This window comes from Cervus elaphus, chromosome 29, assembly GCF_910594005.1.
Source record: "Cervus elaphus chromosome 29, mCerEla1.1, whole genome shotgun sequence".
NCBI classification, from domain to species: Eukaryota; Metazoa; Chordata; class Mammalia; order Artiodactyla; family Cervidae; genus Cervus; species Cervus elaphus.
Genome location: NC_057843.1, coordinates 38,068,517 through 38,090,128, shown reverse-complemented (window position 1 = coordinate 38,090,128; position 21,612 = coordinate 38,068,517). Strand labels below are relative to the sequence as shown.

At 35.0% G+C, this 21,612-nt stretch overlaps 1 protein-coding gene across 7 annotated transcripts in view; it reads left to right on the top strand.

Annotated features, from left to right (window-relative positions):
- Nucleotides 1-20,264, top strand: part of JAK2 (Janus kinase 2) — a 115,591-nt gene extending 95,327 nt beyond the window's left edge. For all 7 annotated transcript variants that reach the window (XM_043890759.1, XM_043890763.1, XM_043890761.1 and 4 more), the window contains 9 exons: nt 1,409-1,560; nt 1,712-1,862; nt 2,551-2,687; nt 6,187-6,376; nt 6,985-7,109; nt 7,516-7,688; nt 16,995-17,112; nt 18,627-18,740; nt 18,989-20,264. In XM_043890759.1, coding sequence (XP_043746694.1) covers nt 1,409-1,560; nt 1,712-1,862; nt 2,551-2,687; nt 6,187-6,376; nt 6,985-7,109; nt 7,516-7,688; nt 16,995-17,112; nt 18,627-18,740; nt 18,989-19,096 — 1,268 coding nt within the window. In that variant the 3' untranslated portion in view covers nt 19,097-20,264. The remainder of the gene's footprint in view (nt 1-1,408; nt 1,561-1,711; nt 1,863-2,550; nt 2,688-6,186; nt 6,377-6,984; nt 7,110-7,515; nt 7,689-16,994; nt 17,113-18,626; nt 18,741-18,988) is intronic.
- Nucleotides 20,265-21,612: the final 1,348 nt, after the last annotated feature.

Genomic DNA, 21,612 nt, shown 5'->3' with positions numbered 1-21,612 from the left:
CTATGTGGATTCCTTTTACTTCTTTTTCTGCTCTGATTGCTGTGGCCAAAACTTCCAACACTATGTTGAATAGTAGTGGTGAGAGTGGGCACCCTTGTCTTGTTCCTGATTTCAGGGGAAATGCTTTCAATTGTTCACCATTGAGGGTGATGCTTGCTGTGGCAGCTATGACTTCTTAAAACTTTTCTTTTGTGTTGATAACATCCTTAACAAAGTTAAAGTAAAAATTTCAGTCAGAGGAGTTTTTTTTTGGCCCAAATAGTGTTGTAATTGTGTTTCATTGAATTAGCTAATTTCTCAAATTGAATGCTCTACATTTTGAATCCAGATTTATCAACTTTTGTACATTGATGCATGTTTTCTTTTTTGAGCTAATACTAGTTGAGCTCTGTACCTTTATATGACAGTGAGGACAGGGATTATAGGACAGAAAATGTTATAGGAATTTAGGTCTGATACTTGGGGATTTTACCCTTTGGAGTGGAATGTGAAGAAAGAGAATATATATTCATATGAAGGAGAAAGGACTCTGTACTGTTAAATCTCTTAATTATGCACCAGAAATATTCACATTGCTTTACCAAAATATACCAAAAGATGCAACAGTTTATCATTCTTATTTATTTATTTACTTATTTACATACCTGTTTACTTATATATATCTATCTTCTATTATTCTGTCTATGCCAGAATACCAGAAGGTAAAGTTAAAGTATTCCCTCCTTTTGTGAATATCATTATTCGGATGGGATCAAAGACATCAAAAAATTAACTTGGCCGATCCCATGGTCTGAGCAGAACCTGTGTGTGTCAGTATTGTGCCCAGAATGCCTTGGTATCATCTAGTCATTCATTTGCCTGTTGGCCCTGGTTTTTCATCTACAAGTTAGAGTAGTCACTGCTGTTGAGTCATCCGTACAGATTGAAATGATGTTAACATTACCTTTATTATTTATACATTGTAAAGAAAAAATATATAAAGGAGCAATTTGGGAAAAATTTTATGGGAAAAAAATATTGTGAATGCATAGCTATTAGGAAAGGGTAGAGAGAATGGGGCAATAGTTGAAACACTGTGGTTTAATGAAAAATTTAGTCAATTCAGGAGTTATTGTACAGTAACTAATTCTGTGCTATTAACAAATTGTATAACTTCGGGCAAATTATTCAGTCACTATGGGTCTTAATGTTGGCATTGTTAAAGCTGAGATATTGAATTAGGTGATCTCAAAGGTCCCTTCTGGCCCTCAAGCATGTGTATATGCATGAACATACCCCTTCCCCCAAGCAAATTAAAATGATTTGATTTTTCCAATTTGTGTGAAATTATTAACATATATAAGAATTGTTTTATTAAGGGAGTTATTTAAGCTTTTTTTTTTTTTTTTTTTTTACTGTCATTTAAAAGTCCTGCAGGAGAGAATACCATGGGTACCACCTGAATGCATTGAAAATCCTAAAAATCTAAACCTGGCAACAGACAAATGGAGTTTTGGTACCACATTGTGGGAAATCTGTAGTGGAGGAGATAAGCCTCTGAGTGCTTTGGATTCTCAAAGAGTAAGTTTATATAAACAGTGAAGTTGTAATTACTTTGTGATCCCTCATATTTGTTTCACATTATTTGATATTCTTTAGCCCATTTTATGTTAAAAAGAAGGTTGATATGGCATTTATAATTTATTCTCAACATGTGGTTCTTTAATTATAGAAACTACAGTTTTATGAAGATAGGCACCAGCTTCCTGCACCAAAGTGGACAGAATTAGCAAATCTTATTAATAATTGCATGGATTATGAACCAGATTTTAGACCTTCTTTCAGAGCCATTATAAGAGATCTTAATAGTTTGTTTACTCCAGGTATGTACTGTTGGAGCAGTCTTAATGATGTATTTAATAAATCCTTACTAATTTTGTAATCCCCCTCTGGGAAGTTCCCTGATATCTTTTAGACCCTCTTAATTTCTTACATTCATATGACTTTTTCTACCTTATACATATTCTAGTCTCATTGATTGTGAAGTATTTTCATAAAAGGCTTTTACCCTTTTAATAACCTCACTTTAGTGGCCAGTTAATGAGTAGTACACTGAGAAACTTATTTGATTTTTTATAAACAATTCATTGTTTTTTAAACTAGCTCTCACATATAGCTGATTAATTTTCTAAACGTGAAGTAGATTTTTGTTTGTCCTCTCCTTCTTAAAAAACTTAACTAAATATACATGTGTCTGACCCATAAATATTTTCTGTTCCAAAACTACTTGCTGTTCTTGTCACAAAAATCAGCATACAAACTTACTTTATAAATATTAAAACTGCCTATTTTGGAAAGTATTCATTTATCCTTTGCAAAAATTTTTACCAAAAACCTGTCCAGTTATGATTCAAGGCTTCCATTAACAATCTAAACGTTCAGAGTTGCCTTGTATCAATTTGTGTTTAGTGTTTCTAACTCATGATTATTTTAGTCAGCCTGAATAAGAATAATTTTAACCCAGAGAATAGATTTGCCAGATTATGATAGAAATGTTATTTATTTCTCCAGATTATGAACTATTAACAGAAAATGACATGTTACCAAATATGAGAATAGGTGCCCTAGGGTTTTCTGGTGCTTTTGAAGACCGAGACCCTACACAATTTGAAGAAAGACACTTGAAATTTCTACAGCAACTTGGCAAGGTAAGGTGTCAGATTTTTAAATAATTAAAGTGTAATCATAAAACATTTTATTTAGGGGAGAAAAGACTTAAGAGATTCTCTAAAGTTCACTTTGCACAGAGTTTTAGAGTGTTTGTATAACCAGCAAGTACCTACTATATAACACAAGAAACTCTGCTCAATATTTTATAACGACCTAAATGAGAAAAGAATTTGAAAAAAGAACAGATACGTGTATATGTGTAACTGAATCACTTTGCTCTACACCTAAAACTAGCACAGCATTATTAATCAACTATACTTCAATATAAAATAAAAAGTTTTTTTAAAGGTGTTTGTAGAAAAAAGGTTTAGTTTTCAGGTTTTGGGGAAATGCTGTGTTAAATAATTGTCTTTACTGAAAAATTTGTTGGAACCTTTAACATGCACTGTACGTTGAACATTTTCAAGAGGAGGATAAATTAAGCTATATTTTTCCCAATTTGATCATGAGATTCTTTCTTGGTAGAGGGCACTTTATGAGATAGAGAAAAGAACAATTAATAAGCCTTTCCACCTGCCGCCTTTTTTAGTCACCTATGGGAGAAATAATTAATCTGCTTGCTCATTCAGAGTTCAGATGTTGACTGGAGAAGGCATGTTTACTAGCAGACAGTTTCTCTCTGCTGAAAGGTCACACAGTCAGGCATAGCCCACATATTAGGCTGGTAAAAAAGTTACTGTAGTTTCAGACCGTGAATTTGAAGCCATTATAACTAGGCTCAAATACATCTTTATTAATCAAAAAGGAACCATTACAATCAGCACATTTTTGCCAATGAGAAATAAGTTTGTTTATTCCTATAGCATAAAAATCTGTGCTTCAGGATTCGACGGACTTTTTGGAATGCATTTTCCCTGCAAAAAATCGTTGAGATGCTTAAAGAAGTGATAGTCAGTTGGTGAGATGTCAGCTGAATATGGAGAATGAGGCAGAACTTTGTAGCGCAATTCATTCAACTTTTCAAGCATTTGTTGTATCGTGTGCGGTTGAGTGTCGTCATGGAGAAGAATTGGGCTGCTTCTGTTTACTAGTGCTGGCTTCAAGCACTGTCGTTTTAGGTGCATCTCATCGATTTGCTGGGCATACTTCTCAGATGGAGTGGTTTTGCCAGGGTTCAGAAAACTATAGTGGATCAGACAGGCAGCAGATCACCAAACAGTGATCATGATCTTTTTTGTTTAAACCTTTTGCCAAACCTCCCAAAGTTCGGCTTTGGGAAGTGCTTTGGAGCTTCTTCTCAGTCCCACCACTGAGCTAGTTGTCACTGGTTGTATAGAATACACTTTTCATTGCATGTCACAATCAGATCGAGAAATGGTTCATTGTGGCATAGAATAAGAGAAGACAACACTTCAAAACGATGATTTTTTTGATTTGTGGTTAGCTCATGAGGCACCCAGCTTTTTCACCTTTCCAGTTTGCCTCAAATGTTGAATGACCATAGAGTATTCTTTGGCAACTTTTTGTGTAGTTGTAAGAGGATCAGCTTTGATGATCCTCTGAATTGGTCGTTGTCAACTTAAGATGGCCAGCCACTGTGCTCCTCATTGTCAAGACTCTCAACTCCTTTGCAAAACTTCTTGAACCACCACTGCACTGTACATTTGTTAGCAGTTCCTGGGTCAAATGCATTGTTGATGTTGAGAGTCGTCTATTCTGCATTATGACCCATTTTGAATTGCTCAAATTTGTTTTTTGTCTAACATCATTTCCCTAGTCTAAAATATAAAATAAACAGCAAGTAATAAGTCATTAGCAAAATGCCATAAAGCGAGAAATGTGCATTAAAATGATGTGTAACATAATCACATTTGTTTAAGAATGTATTCCAGTATCAAACAGCAGAGTTCAATGCAAAACCACAATTACTTTTGCACCAACCTATATTTTAAGTAAGATAGAAAAGGCTTACTTCTTAGTTGGTCCAATCATAGTGGTAAGCCCTCATTCTTCCTCTAAGCTTGGTAGTATAGGGTTCTGTATCATGTGGCCTTATGAACTGGATTTTTGGCGTGGATGCAATGTGAAGGCCTCAGGTAGGTATTGAATCTAAACTAAATGTTCTGATCCAGTTTTACCAGAGCTAAACATTGGGGGTTATATTATACATTGGCTTAGTTTTATTAATACGTTGATGTCATCCTTTGTAAAATATTCTCGAGAATGTTTCAGAGAGTGTAGCAATGACAAAAAAAACAGTCTAGGTATTTGGTATATTCATTATCTATTGCTGTGCAACAAATTACCCTAAAACTTAACAGCTGGAAAAAAAAAAAACAACATTTATTAGGTGAGTCAGGAATCTAGGAGCAACTTAGCTGGATGATTCTAGCACAGGGTCTCTCAAAAGACTGCAACCAACGTATCAGCCAGGTCTTGCAGTTTTATTTGAAAGCTTAACTAGGGAAGGACTTACTTTCAAGCTTGTCACATGGCTATTGATAGGCCTCAGAATATCTGCTTGCTAGCTCACTTACATGGGCCTCTCCATAGGCTGCCTATCAACATGGGTGCTGAGAGTAAACACCCAAGATTGAAGGCATGATCTTTTTATAGCCTTGGCTCAGGCATGGCATCTTCTAACTCTTGCCATATTCTGTTCACTGTCAGTTCAGTTCAGTCGCTCAGTCATGTCCAACTCTATGTGACCCCATGGACTGCAGCACGCCAGGCTTCCCTGTCCATCACCAGCTCCCAGAGCTTGCTCAAAGTCATGTCCATCGAGTCAGTGATCCCATCTAACCGTCTCATCCTCTGTCATCCCCTTCTCCTCCTGCCTTCAGTCTTTCACTCTCTTTCACTTTCAGTCAATGTTCACTATAAATGAGTTTATAGCCTACACTCAAAGGAACGGGATTTTAAAAGAGCTTGACTATCAGAATGTAGAGAATATTGGGAGATAATCACAGAAGCTACCAATGACACAGCATGACCTTGGCTTAAGCAGCAGACATTTTTTTCTCAAAGTTCTCGAGATAAGTCTTAAGATCAAGGTTCCAGTAGGGTTTGGTTTCTGGTGAAGACTCTCTGTTTAGCTTGCCACCTGGCAACTTTCTCACTATGTCCTCATGCGGCAGAGAGCACTGGTGTCTCTTCTTCTTGTAATGGCACTAGTCTTACAGGAGGAAGGCCTCACTCTTATGACCTTATTTAACCCTTATTACCTCTTCAGAGGCCCTGTCTCCAAAAGCACTCACACTGGGATTAGGGCTTTATCATACAAATTTAAGGGGATGGGGCATGGACATTCAGTCCATAACAGACCCTTATTCCATGCAGCTCACTGACAGTGATATCAAAGTCTACATTGTGAAAAAGAAAAGTTCTTCCTGGAAGTTAGTGACAGAAATTTAGAAATTCCCTGGCATGTCCTTTGGCTTATCTTAAAAAATAATGTTTATGATCTGTATAATCAGAATTAGTAATTTTTCTAGAAAACTTGAGATTTGTATCTTAATGTGATATGTGTTGTTTAAGGGTAATTTTGGGAGTGTGGAGATGTGCCGGTATGACCCTCTACAAGACAATACTGGGGAGGTGGTGGCTGTGAAAAAGCTCCAGCACAGTACTGAAGAGCACCTCAGAGACTTCGAAAGAGAAATTGAAATCCTTAAATCCTTGCAGCATGACAACATTGTGAAGTACAAAGGAGTCTGCTACAGTGCTGGTGTGTTGCCCATTGATGCTTTTTTTGAACTTAGGATATGTCTTTGGTATACTGGGTAATAGAAACCTATGATGTCTCCAGATCTGGACTTAAAATATTCCAGTGTCCAGAGAAGGAAACATTCTGGATGACTGGAGACTGTGTTTGGTGTTGGTGGGCTGTGACTATAGGAAATCCTCGATTACTTGGCTGATCATTCTTTTCACTGAGGATGGTGGTTGCTATTTTTGCTTTAGTGTACCAAGGGAATATCATTTCTAAAGAAAGAAATTGTTCATATTTTCTATAGAAATATTATTTTTTAATTAGATCCTTTTTATTCAGTATAGAGAAGAGAAAGTAAGTTTTTGCATCAGCTTATTTTGATTTGCATAAATGGTTACAGGAGATTAAAACATAAGTATTTCTAAAACTTTCTGTTCAGACCATTTTGAATCAGAAAGTTAGTTTTCCTGACTACCATATGACTTTTAATTTATAATCAGGTTTTGTCATCTTAGTCTCAGATTTTATATCTCTTTAGGTCATTCATATACAGTTGTCTTGTATTAGTTCATCAATAAAACATGGCAGAATAAAACATTACGTTCTCATTTGTGTGTTAATAGGCCGGCATAATCTAAGATTAATTATGGAGTATTTACCATATGGAAGTTTACGAGACTATCTCCAAAAACATAAAGAACGGATAGATCATAAAAAACTTCTGCAGTACACATCTCAGATATGCAAGGTACCTAATATCCTGGCTATTTGTTGTAAATGAAGAGAGTTTGTGCTTAGTTGCTCAATCATGTCTGACTCTTTTGTGATCCCATGGACTATAGCCCGCCAGACTCCTTTGTTCATGGGTTTCTCTAGGCAAGAATATTGGAGTGGGTAGCCATTCCCTTCTCCAAGGGATCTTCCTGACCCAAGGATCAAACCTAGGTCTCCTGTATCACAGGTGGATTCTTTACCATCTGAGCCACCAGGGAAGCCCAAATAAAGAGAATATGTTGAAGTAATTATTAAGAAATAATATAATTTTTTCTATTTTCTCTAGAATTTTCCTTAGATAATTAAGGGAGTAGGTACAGAAGACTAAATTGTTTATGTTTATAAAGCTGGCTGAAAGAAAAATGTTATTTTATCCATAGGGTATGGAGTATCTTGGTACAAAAAGGTATATCCACAGGGATCTGGCGACAAGGAATATACTAGTGGAGAATGAAAACAGAGTTAAAATAGGAGATTTTGGATTAACCAAAGTCTTGCCACAAGACAAAGAGTACTACAAAGTGAAAGAGCCTGGTGAAAGTCCCATATTCTGGTGAGTATGTTTTAGTACCATAAAATGAAGTTTTGGAGCACAGACTTCAAACTTTATTTTTATTTTTAGTAGTTTGTCATTTATATATTTATAATAATAATCAATGAAGTTACTCCCTATGTTTTCCTCTGGGAATTTTATGGTTTTAGGTCAAACATTCAAGTTTTTAATCTGTTTTGATGTTAATTTTTATATGTGGTGTAAGTAATGGTCTAATTTCATTCTTTTCCATGTATCTGCCCAGTTTTCTCAACACTGTTTATTGAACTGTCCTTTTCGCCATGCTACCTCCAGCTTTGTTCTTTATCAAGGTTGTTCCCTTTCTCAAAGGAGCTTTTGTAGTTTCATACAAATTTTAGAATTTTTTCTAGTTCTGTGAAACATGCCGTTGGAATTTTGATAAGAATTGCAATAGATCTGTAGATTGCTTTGAGTGCTGTTGTTGTTATTCAGTAGCCACGTTGTGTCTGACTGTTTGTGACCCGTGGACTGTAGCACACCAGGCCTCCCTGTCCTTCACCATCTCCCGGAGTTTGCCTAAGTTCATGTCAATTGTATCGGTGATGCCATCTAGCTGTCTCATCCTCTGATGCCCTCTCCTCCTTCTGCCCTCAATCTTTCCTAGCTTCAGGGACTTTTCCAGTGAGTCAGCTGTTTGCATCAGGTGACCAAAATACTGGAGCTTCAGCTTCAGCCTCAGTCCTTCCACTGAGTATTCAGAGTTGATTGACTGATTTTGATCTCTTTGCTTTAAGATTGACTGGTTTGGTTTCCTTGCTGTCCACGGGACTCTCAAGAGTCTTGGCCAGCACCACAGTTTGAAAGCATCAATTCTTTGGCACTCTACCTTCCTTATGGTCCAGTTCTCACATCCATACATGACTACTGGAAAGACCATAGCCTTGACTATATGGACCTTAGTCAGCAAACTGATGTCCTTCCTTTTTAGTATACTGTCTAGGTTTGTTATAGCTTTCTTCCAAGAAGCAAGCATCTTCTAATTTCATGGCTGCAGTCACCATCCACAGTGATATTAGAGCCCAAGAAGAGGAAATCTGTCACTGCTTCCACCTTTTCCCCTTCTCTATTTGCCATGAATTGATGGGATCAGATGCTGTGATCTTGGTTTTGTAATATTGAGCTTTAAACCAGCTTTTTCATTCTCCTCTTTAGAGGTTCTTTAGTTTCTCTTTGCTTTCTGCCACTAAAATGGTATCATCTGCATATCTGAAGTTGTTATTTCTCCCGGCAGTCTTGATTACAGCTTATAACTCATCCAGCCCAGCATATCGCATAATGTGCTCTGTGTATAAGTTAACAGGGTGACAATAAACAGCCTTTATATACTCCTCTCTCAATTTTGCACCAGTCAGTTGTTCCATATAAGGTTCTAGCTGTTGCTTCTTGACTGGCATACATGTTTCTCAGGAGACAGGTAAGATGGTCTGGTGTTATCATCTCTTAAAGAATTTTCCAGTTTTTTGTGATCCACACTGTCACAGACTTTAGCATAGTCAGTGAAACAGGTAGATATTTTTCTGGAATTGCCTTGCTTTCTCTTTGAACCAGTGAATGTTGGCAACTTGATCTCCAAGTTGTTCTCCAACTTGATCTCCTGCTTGTTCTTGCTTGAACATCTGGAAGTTCTTGGTTCATGTAGTGCTGAAGCCTAACTTAGGGGATTTTGAGCATAACCTTACTAGCACAGGAAATGAGTGCAATTGTCTGGTAGTTTGAGCATTCTTTAGTACTCCGCTTCTTGGGAATTGAGATGAAGATCAACTTTTTCCTGTCCTGTGGCCACTGCTGAGTTTTTTCAAACTTGCTGACATATTGAGTGCAGCACTTTAATAGTTTTCTAGGTTGGTCATAGCTTTTCTTCCAAAGAGCAAGCATCTTTTAATACCGTGGCTGCAGTCACCATCCAGTGATCTTGGAGCCTAAGAAAATAAAATCTGTCACTGTTTCCACTGTTTCACCATCTATTTGCCATGAAGTGATGGGATCAGATGCCATGATCTTAGTTTTTTGAATGTTGAGTTTTAAGCCAGCTTTTTACTCTCCTCTTTCACCTTCATCGAGAGGCTCTTGAGTTCTTCACTTTCTGCCATTTTCAGTCTTTATTTCTGCCCTCATCTTTGTTATTTCCTTCCTTCTAATAACTTTGGACTTTGATCTTTTTCTGGTTACTTTAGGTGTAAATTCAGATTATTTGTGAGATTTTTCTTGTTTATTGAGGTAGGCCTGTATTGTGAGCTTCCTTCCTAGAACTACTTTTGGTTCATTCAGTAGATTTTGGTGTGCTTTATTTCTGTTTTCATTTGTCTTTGGATTTAATTTTTCTCTTTTGATTTCTTCATTGACCTATTAGTTGTTTAGTAGCATGTTGTTTATTTTTAAAATTTTATGTTTATTATTTTTGGCTGCACTAGATCTTTGTTGCTATGCGCCAGCTTTCTCTAGTTGTGGCTAGCAGGGGCTGTTTTCTAACTGCAGTGCCCTGGCTTCTATTGTGGTGGCTTCTCTTGCTGGCTAGCACGGGCTCTCGGCTGTGCAGGCTTCAGCAGCTGTACACGGCTCGGCAGCTGCAGCTGGTCGGCTGCAGAGCAGACTCCGGAGCTGTGGCACATGGGCCCAGTTGTCCCGTGGCGGAGGCAGCCTTCCCGGACGGGGAGCTGAACCAGTGTCGCTGTATTGCAAGGTGGATTCTTAACCACAGGACCACCAGGGAAGCCCCAGCATGTTGTTTAATCTTCATATTTCTGTGGTGGTCCAATTTTCTTATTGTGATCTCTAATTTCATACCATTATAGTTGGAAAAGATGCTTGATATGATTTCAGTCTTCTTGAATTATTGAGACAACTTGTGGCTTAATATGTGATCTATCTTGGAGTGTTCCATGTGCACCTTAGAAGAATGAGTATTCTGTACATACCTTTGAACTCCATCTCATCTAATATGTCATTTAAGGCCAGCTGTTTCCTTATTAATTTTTCTGTGAATTATCTATCCACTGCTCTAAGTGGGGTGCTAAAGTCCCCTACTGTTGTTATTGTATTGCTTTTAATTTCTCCCTTTAGGTCTGATAATATTTGCTTTATATTTTTTGGTGCTCCTATGTATGTATAAATGTGTATTTATAAATATATTTTTCCTTCCATCTAGTCTGTGTGTGTTTTTACCTCCGAAATGAATCTCTTTTATGTATACATAGATAGATACACACGTGATGGAACTGTATGTACATACACATACAGTGGAATACTACTTAGCCTTAAAAAATAATGAAATTTTGTCATTTGCAACAACATGGTTGAACTTAGAGGGTCAGACAGAGAAAGATAAATACTGTATGATATCACTTATATTTGGAATCAAAAATACAACAAACTAGTGAATGTAACAAAAAAAGAAGCAGACTCACAGATACAGAGAGTAAACTAGTGGTTACAAGTAGGGAGGGGCATTATGGGGGTGGCCGAATGGGAGGTACAAACTACTGGATGTAAGATAGGATACAGGGATATATTTGTTCAACATGGAGAATATAGCTAATATTTTGTAGATGGTATATAACCTTTAAAAATCATATAAAAATTTTTTAAAAATCAGGTGCAAAAAAGGTGTATTAAACCAACATTAAAGAAACAACAATGTAAAACATACTACTCTAAATACAAAATTTGTTGTTTTGGAAAATAATTATTTTTTATAAAAATGTTATTTATGCTAGTATTACTGGGTTTATTGTTATTTTTAATGATACTTTTACATCTCCTTGGTTTTGAAATCTAATATGGTAAATATTAGTAGATACAACCCACATAAACAAAAGCTTTGGGGGCACGTCCGTAATTTTTTAGTGTATCAGGGACTTCACACCAGAACTGGTGAGAGAGGACTAGTTAGACAACTTTTTCAGGTATCTAGGTCATTGATTTTGAAACTGTTTGTGCATATATACTCATTGAAAGAATTATCAAAAACTATATTCTTTATGAAACATTTAAAAATTTTATATGGTTGTAAATATTTTGTAAAGTATTATAAATAATGACATTAATACAAGACATATCAGTCCTTTAGGGGTATACAGTAAAATCCAAATGCCACAGCGACTTGATACCGATTGTCACCCACTTAAAAAGGTATAGGAAGAGACTTTCTTTTTGATAGAAACTTTTTGTTATTCCTTTTTCTCTTTAAAATTATGTTTACACCTCCCTTCTCAGAATTCTGCATAATGTATTTTATTTTGCACTTGGAATCTATCTTGATAATCTCCTTTGTAACCAAAATACATATATAAATTGAATTAATTTTAAAATTTCCTGTGACCACAAAACTATTCATTTTTTTTTCTTCTGGATTGAATTATCATTGAAGTTACTGCCAGGGTGCAATTTCCAATGCAATATAAATGAATTATTAATTTAGATTAGTAATTTGAATAGTTCTTTAAAAAATTTTATTGCAATCATTTCTTAATGAGATATGGAGTTTTTTCTTCCCCTCTCCAACTAGTCCATATAGCCTTAGATGAATATTATTTACTTGTATAATGGGACCAGATTCAACGTAAATTCCAAGTTTATTTTTGTTTTTGTAAACACAGAGAAAACTTTTTTGTATAAATGAGATGGGAATGGAAGGAGTTTTGTTTTAACAATGTCATTCATGTTTATGACTTGTGATAAGCAAAACAGTATACAGTGATCTACCAATAGAATTTGTTAGCTGGCAGTTTCATTAGATCCATTCTGTTTTCAATTTCATAGAAAACAAAGAATTAAACCCACTTGATTTTCAAAAGTGGATTTACTACCCAGTCATTAGGGTCTTTCATTTTCTCAGTTTCCGGGAAGTATGCCAAAAAATTTTTTTCAAATTAATTCAAACCATGGTATTACTCTCATGTAGAGGCATCTTGTATATATGTTTATAAAAGTTAAAGAACAGAATATTATTAATTTCAATACAGTATTTTACATAACATTTTATCATTTTTAAATACATGATTTAAATATGACAATCCCTTGCACTATCTCAAAGATTGAGTCACTTAATGAAGAATGTCCTTCATTCAGTCTGCTTAGCAATACCGTCCTCATAAACAAATACACTTATTTTTCTGACAGAAAAAAACCTTAGTTCATTTTTCAGTTCAAGTAATTAATGTTATGAAATACTCTTTTTAAAAAAATCATAAACTATAGAACACATGTGCAGAGAGACATGTTTACAATGAAGCTAACAAAGCATATCTGTCAGAGTTCCTTCCTTTTGAGATTCTTTCTTTTCTAATTTTAAATATTCACTTTCATACCTAACTTTATATTCTTATCATAAAGAAAGCCCCTAAAGCTTTGAGCCCTGTATTTCTTCCTGAATATCTGGAAAGATTAATCACAAAGGAAGTCAGGATAAGCTTATGTGCGTGCATGCATGCTAAGTTGCTTCAGTTGTGTCCGACTCTTTGCAACCTCATGGACTGTAGCCTTTCTGTCCAGAGGAGGACTGCAGGCTCCTCTGTCTGTGGGATTCTCCAGGTGAGGATAGCGGAGTGGGTTGCCATGCCCTCCTCCAGGGCAGGATAAGCTTAAGATGATATATATTTAGTAAAAAATTTCATTATTAAATAATTAAGATAAATTGCTTCTTATCACTTAAATTTCCAATACATAATACAGAATAAAATATAGTTAAGATTTATGTTTTATGAAGTAAGGCATATGGTAAAAGGCCTGTTACTCCTTCAGTAAACAAATGTTTTAGGGAAATTGAACTCTGATGTTTGACTTTGGGCTGCTCAGTCGCGTCAACTTTTTGCAACCCGTAGACTGTAATTCATCAGGGATTTTCCAGGCAAGAATACTGCAGTGAGTTTCCATTTCCTTCTCCAGCATATCTTCCCCACCCAGTGATCCAGCCCATGTCTCTTGCATCTCCTGCATTGATAGGTGGATTCTTTACCAGTATCGCCACTTGGGAAGCCTGATGTTTGATTTTGGGGATTCACTAATAAGAAGCTTGTATAAAAATCAGAAACCATATCATTGTCATCATGATCAAAATTTTATGTATTTAATGAAAAAGAAAGCTATATACTTCTAGAAACTAATTAGATAGTTAGCATATTGTTTTATTTTCATAGTAGCAAGTAAAAATTCCAAGTGTTTTATATAAGTAAATGAGGTCAACTAATTTTTATATAAATATTTCAAAAGGAGTTGATAGAACATATTTTAACTGACTTATTGAAAAGCAAACACTAAATGTAAAGTTTGAAAGAAATCATCATTTTTATCCATAGGATTTAGCCACCATATTTTTTAAAATATGTAATTTCATTTAAAAGAATCATTGTCATCTACATTGCTTTTATTGTTCAAAAGTGTTGTTTAGCTTACAGCTTGCCCTGTAGGTTCTTCTTTGTATTAAGAACTAAGAGAAAATGCTTCTGCTGACATTTTTTTTTTTAATTATTAAAGCACGGTTTTGAAGTAATGGAGAATCCTTATACTGTTCTTGCTATACAGCCCCTTGGGAAATATTTGTATGTTTTTCTGCTTACTCCTCACCTGGTTTGAAGAACTCTGTACTAGTCATGAGATAAGGATCTAACCGAAGACTGTAATGGCAGTATTGGATTGGGAGGCTGATTAGAGACATATCTAAGACATACTAAAGAAACTTAGTGACTCAGTAGACTTTGGAGTGAAAAATGAGTCAAATATAATTCTTAAGATTTTCAGTTTAGGGAGTTAGATAGATTTGATGCCATTCATTGATTGCACAGAGAAGGTAAAATAATCTTGTACAGGTTGGCTGGATTTCTTTTTGCTCATGGAACTTTAACGCGTGAATTTTCAGTAAGTCTGAAACACAAAAGAAGCGTCAAAGATTAAGTGGCTGTAAATTTGGGAGACCTTAGTGTGTAAGTGGATGACACTATCTTAGGGAAATTTTTTGAAAGAGAGGAAAAGCTCTAATGATGGAACTTAGGGAAACCCAACTTCAGAGAATGGAGAAAAGGAGGGAACGTGCTGGGTAAATGTTATTAAAAACAAATCTCCTCTCAACCCAGAAAGCCTCTCCCCCGAAACAGAATAGAAAGAAAACAGTTTCATTACTGAATACACATTAATCCAGAAAGTAATATGCATCATAAGCAGTCTGCTAAGAGATTGCAAAAAAACAGAAAGAAATCTCACTCTTGGATATGGCCAAGCCAATTCAACTCGTTTCATATATGTTCTCAGGATAAACAGTAACTAGTCCTAAAGTAAGAGGACTTGACAGCATCATCTGTCACACGTAAGTTCATCCTAAATTCACTTATTAATAGGAGTTCCCATTTGTGTTAGCTAATTGGCTTTATCCAAAGAAAAAATAAACTTTTCATACCTTTATGATAGGAGATAGTTTTGCAACTTGCAGGAGGCACCAGCCCAAGTTAGGCTCCTACCCTCCCACTTAAACTGGGATGTAGGGGCATGATCTTCCTTGATAACTGCATTCTGAAGAGGTGGTTTCCAGGTTCTTGAGAAAGACATTGCTATATGTAAACCTGGCAAGAGGCTTTTAAGCAAAAGCCTTTAAAAAGATTTTTACATATATTTCAAAGAGAGAATTCACAATTCTAAATTTTCTAAAGTAAATGAGAGAGTCTTTTCCCTCCTTTTCTATGTGGGCTTCTTTTTTCCTTTGTATTTATCCTTACATATGTAATGTGAAAATGAAGGGAGAAATTACAGAGTGCTTTCATGAAAACCAGAGTAAGAGAATATTTTGCAAAGGCTGAGGGAGTAGTACTCTTCAAGGAGGTTATATTCCATTTGTGGGATAAACTAACATAACTAAATATGTAAATTTTTAAAATAAATATAAAAATAATAGAGCATTACATGGTTGTGTAGTATAGACTGAAAGTACTGTAGAAATTCAGTAGCATGAGGTCATTAAGACCTTAACTAGTTAGAGGAGGCTTTCTGGAAGTGAGAAACCATAGGCTGAAGGAGAGATTCAGTTTATATAATTTATATTTTAAATCCCAGTTTAAAACAGATCTTTCATTATTCTCTGTAATGAATATAAACAGAATATAAACGTTGTGGACCATGATGTTCATAATCCATTGGCCAAAATTCTCCCTTGGGTAGTGTTAATACTTGAGGGAAAGGATGACACCATTTTCCCCTGTGACTTTCTATTTTCTATGTTCCCTCTTTAATCACCCCCTTTCAGATTAACAGTTATTTGTTTTATATGTTAATAGTTTCAAGTCTTCTCCAGCTTAAAAGGCACTTTTTTCTCTAGGATATACTTGCATGCATGCCAAGTCACTTCAGTTGTGTCTGACTCTCTCTGACCTTATGGACTGCAGCCTGCCAGGCTCCTCTGTCCATGGGATTTTCCGAGCAAGAATACTAGAATGGATTGCCATGTCCTCCTCCAGGGAATCTTCCCAACTCAGGGATCGGACCCTATTCTCCTGCATTGCAGGCAGATCCTTTACCATCTGAGCCACCAGGGAAGCCCCCCTAGGATACTTACCTGGATTCATTTTAAGCTTAACTTGGAGAGATCAGCTTTTTTTTTTTTTTTCATTTCTTTGAAAGTACTGTGCAATTAACCCTCGTGTTAAGGAGACAAAATTAATTTTTTTTTCTTGGCTTTCAGTTATCTTTGTGTGTTGTGGTTCCCAAGACCACCCTCAGGTTTGATCATCACTGGAAGGACTCATAGGACTCAGCATACTGTCATAAGCATAACTACGACTCTTACAGAGGAAGGATGGAAAGCAAAATCAGCAAAAGGAAAAGACTCTGTGCAGTGCCTGGAGGAAACCAAGCACATGTTTTCAAGTGTCCTCTCCCAGTGAAGTCAGATGGGACACACTTAATTCCCCCAGCAATAAATTCTGACTACATGTGCAAAATGTCATCTACTAAGGAAGCTTAATAGAGACTCAGTGCCCACAGTTTTTATTGGAACTGACCCATGTAGATATTTTCTGTCTGGCATATACCAAAACTCTAGATTCACATTGTCTATGGAAGTGGTTTAGGTGCAGTAAGCCACTTCTGTCATTTAGGGATTGTGGAAACCCTCCTGAATCTAACATCCCAGGTACCAGTCAAGTGTCAGCATTCAACCACAGACCTTTTTGATGATTGCAAACTCAGGCCTGATGTGTTAGCCCTTTTCTCTACACCTTGTTTTTTGTTTTGTTTTTAAATCCAGTGATTTGCAGGTAAAATCGAGAGCTGGCACATCAAGTAACACTTTTAAGTATTTTACAGGTATGCACCAGAGTCACTGACAGAGAGCAAGTTTTCCGTGGCCTCAGATGTTTGGAGCTTCGGAGTGGTTCTCTATGAACTCTTCACGTACATTGAGAAGAGTAAAAGCCCGCCAGCGGTCAGTATGCTTTCTGTTTACTTTCAATGTTTTTTAACATGAGAAAAGCTTTTCCAAAGAGTAATAGTAAACTTAGGGTTATTTTAGAGTTCCTATTGGTTATTTATAGGACAACAAGCAACAAAATAACCCCCAAACTAACGCATTAAATTAACTTGAGGTTTTAAAAGGTGGGGATTGTAGTAGTTTAATATATTCTCTTAATATTATTTTTAGTAAATCCAATAAACTCATTCATCCCGGGAATTATTGCAAATGTTAAACCTTTTAAAGCAATATTTTTTCTATTCATTGTATAATTTTAATATAGGACAGTATAGAAAAGAAAATGAAAGTAGTCTCTAATTCAGCTACTTAGAGGTAACCACTTTAATACTGTAGTATGTTTTCTTTCAGGAGTCTTTAATTTTATATGTAAAAATTAAATTTTATTTGTTTTATTTATAAAAGAAGTCACACTGTACAGTTTGCTTTCCTGCTTCTTCATTACAGATTATAACATGGACATTTTCCTATGTTAATAAATATTTACTACAAATATGACTTCTAATATCTTGGTGGTGTTTCAACATAAGGATATAGTTTCTGGACAGTCATTTTCCGTTTTTCAGCCTTTTAAGTAACACTCATTGAACATAGTGGCTATCCTTATATATAAATATTTATGTTTATCTCTGGTTGTCATCTTAGAGTGAAAATGTAATTATATGTGAAACATTATGAACTCTTATATATAAAAGATTTTGATGATTTCAAAATGCTCTCCAGGAAATCTGTATCTCAATTAGACTCTCAGTAACTGTGCATAGGGCTATATATTTTATCATTTGTCAGTGTTGACTGTTACATTTCCACGCAGTTTTGCCAAATTGATGGGAGAGAAGTTGTACCGATTTGATTTTAATTTGCATTTCTGCCTTTAGTGTGATTGAGTACATATTTATTGGGCGTTTGGGGTATGTGCATGTGTGCATTGTATCCTCATGTACTTTGCCCATTTTTATATTGGTAATTTTTCTTACCAATATACAAGAGTCTTCTGTATCTAAATAAATGTGTTCATTGTAACTATTCCTCTACCTTATGGTTCAGACTTTAATCTTATGAATTTTAAACATATGAACATTTCTCCATTGCATTTATGCTTTAATATTCATTCTGCATTTTTTATGTCCTCTTCTACATTCAACTTTTTATTTCAACTGAAATGTGATATGATGTGTTCAAACACAGTGTGTTTTTAGTTCACTGGTTTTGAATTCTTCTCAGGGTATTTGTGTTGAGGGTGTTACAGTTACAGAAATGGCATTATAGAGGTTCCACATTTAACAATCTTTTATGAAGTATGACTGACAAGGAAGTTTTTGAAGTTAAAATAGTCTTGTTTTTAAAAGTTTCAAGGTAAGGAAACATACATACACAGGATTTTTCCCATTTACTGGAAGAAATTGAGAATTCTGCTTCAAATTAAATGTACCAAAAATATGTCATTGAAAAGTGGGTTTGTGTTTCAGGAATTTATGCGTATGATTGGCAATGACAAACAAGGACAGATGATTGTGTTTCATTTGATAGAACTCCTGAAGAATAATGGAAGATTACCAAGACCAGATGGATGCCCAGATGAGGTAACAAAATTTTTTTTATCCACAGTAATCATGCATTTTCTTTCTCTTTTTACCCCAGGATTTCAGGTCAGTTTATGCAGTTCACTGGACTTTTAGATAAATAGCATGAACATGACTGTGGATGTAGATACAGCCATGACATATGCCTCTATAACAAAATTAAGTGGGAGTTCCGAATTCATGTCTTCACCAATTAAAAAATGGCGCTTTGTGTTCATTGTAATTTTGGTTTATTTTCCCTTTTACAGATTTATGTGATTATGACAGAATGCTGGAACAATAATGTAAGCCAGCGCCCCTCTTTCAGAGACCTAGCTGTTCGAGTTGATCAAATAAGGGACAACATGACTGGATGAAAGAAATGAACGTCACTCTGAGACCAGAATAGACTTACAGAACAAAGTTTTGTATTTCATATTGCTGTGGACTATTGTTACGTATATGATTATTATGTATATCACAATATTAGCCAGCAAAAGTGTGGAAATACCTGCTTAAAACTTTCGAAGTTTAGTGAGTTTTTCTTCATGAGGATACCAGCCAAAAACATTGATGAAAAGTCCTTAGCAAAGAGTTTTGTAAAATATTTCGGGAACCTGATCAGTCAGTTAACATTACTTTTCTTTGGCAAAAAAAAGAAAATTAGACATTTTTCAACTAAGAATTATGAGAGATTAAAAAATTGTAAATTTTAAATATATACAGAATACATCTGTACAGTTTTTACCATAGTGAATGTATGACACCTTGGCGTCTTGTGTGATGTTTTACACAAGGGCTGGTATTCATAAATAATGTTTTCTAATTTTTCCATAGTTGATCTATGATAACTTCACTCTATAGACAAATTAAGATGCTCAGATAATTGAATATGCACCTTTTTGTCCTTGCACATCTATGTCACTGGCCAGCAATATAAGCAGGTGTATACTTTAGCTTGTTGTTCTGTGTACTGTAAATATTTTTCAAAGCAAAGGGAACAAATGTTTAGTTTTATTTGTATAGGGAATTTTCCTGACCCTCTAGAATACATTTTGAAATGGAACAAGTTTACAAAGATTAACACAATATATTTTCTTATTTGTCTCCCTTGTATTTGTTTGTGGCACATATGTTTTTTAAATAGAACTATCTCCAGATTTTTCTAAGACTACCATGAACAGTTTTCTTTTAAAATTTTGAGATTACAAATGCCAGGAATATTGTCATCCCTTGAGCTGTTTGTTGGTTGCCAATAAGATTCTTCAATCCCTGGGACCTATGGTCATGCATTAAATTTAAGTGTAAGCTATAATATAGATTTTGTTTTTCATATATATAAGCCTGCTAAGATGCACAGTGGGTTAAGAATTTTTTTCTAAAGAATGTATATTTTAGGGATTTCAGAAATCTATTGCAGTCATAAAAGAGATCTTTTTTGTTATTGTTAGATTCTTATATACAAGGGAGAAATTAAATTGATTTTTAAAAATGCTTATTAATTTTATTCAAAAATGCCAGTAGAAAATTCTTAATGTATATCTTGAAGAAAAATGAGTGTTTTCAATTAAGTATAAAGGGTTGTTTATTATTGTTGTCATTTTAGTGCTACTCCATTTTAGACATCATACCTAAAATATGGTGGGTTTTTGTGTGTGTGTGTTATTTATACAAAGTTTAAAATACTTGGAATTTTGGCTAGAAAGAAAATAGTTCATTTTCAGTGCTATATTCTTCTTTTTTTTTTTTTTTAACTTAAAGACTTTAGATTATCTAACTTTCAGAGCTGATTTTTAAATGCATATTATATAAGAAAAAAAAATGCCTCACACATAAAGTTTGAGTTTTTTTGTTGGAAGGGAAGGGAAGAGATGCTTTTTATGTTATCTTTAAAGTACTTGGGCTTCCTTCATAGCTCAGTTGGTAAAGAATCTGCCTGCAATGCAGGAGACCCCGGTTCGATTCCTGGGTTGGGAAGATCCCCTGAAGGAAGGATAGGCTACCCACTCCAGTATTTTTGGGCTTTCCTTTTGGCTAAGCTGGTAAAGAATCTGCCTGCAATGCAGGAGACACCAGTTCGATCCCTGGGTTGGGAAGATCCCCTGAAGAAGGGAAAGGCTACCCACTTCAGTATTCTGGCCTGGAGAATTCCCTGGACTATATAGTCCATGGGGTTGCGAAGAGTCAGACATGACTGAGTGACCTTCACTTACTTTAAAACATTTTACCAAATGTAGTTACCAAACACACAAATCTTCTGAAATGATAATATATTAGATTTTAAAAGATTTCTAGTAAATATTTTGATGAAAGTTGACTATAATTTTTATTTAATTTATAAAAAGACTCCTCCAGGATCTGTATATGTAATGTTCATGCACTTAAGAGATCTTCCATTCTGCTAATTTTCAAGTCAAAAATAGCATATATGTTTGATTTCAGATTTTTGTACTATAACTTAGGTACCTGAAATAGATTCTTAAAGGTCGATAACATTTTGTTTATAAAAATAAGGATGTTAACTAGGTTTCTTTTAAAATAGTTTTTCTTTTAATACTTGTTTTTAGTTTTAGGAGAAAATTCCATATATCTAAAGTTTTTAGATGGAATGACTGCTTTATTGTAAAATTCTAAGTTTACAAGAGAATTATTGTTCGTTGAGTGTTTACGATGTTTTAAATTTTGATTCAGACCTTATATAAAAGGAAAGTAAACTTGCCACTGTTCAGTTGATTGTGCACAAGACACAGGTAAGTACGTATTGTACCAGTTAATGCCAGACAGCTTCTTCAAATTAATATTCTTCAGAAGTGAGGGTAAAGATTTTCTTTAAAATCTGTGATTCTGTAAATATTCCAGTATTTTAAGTTACACAATCTTTATATAAATAATT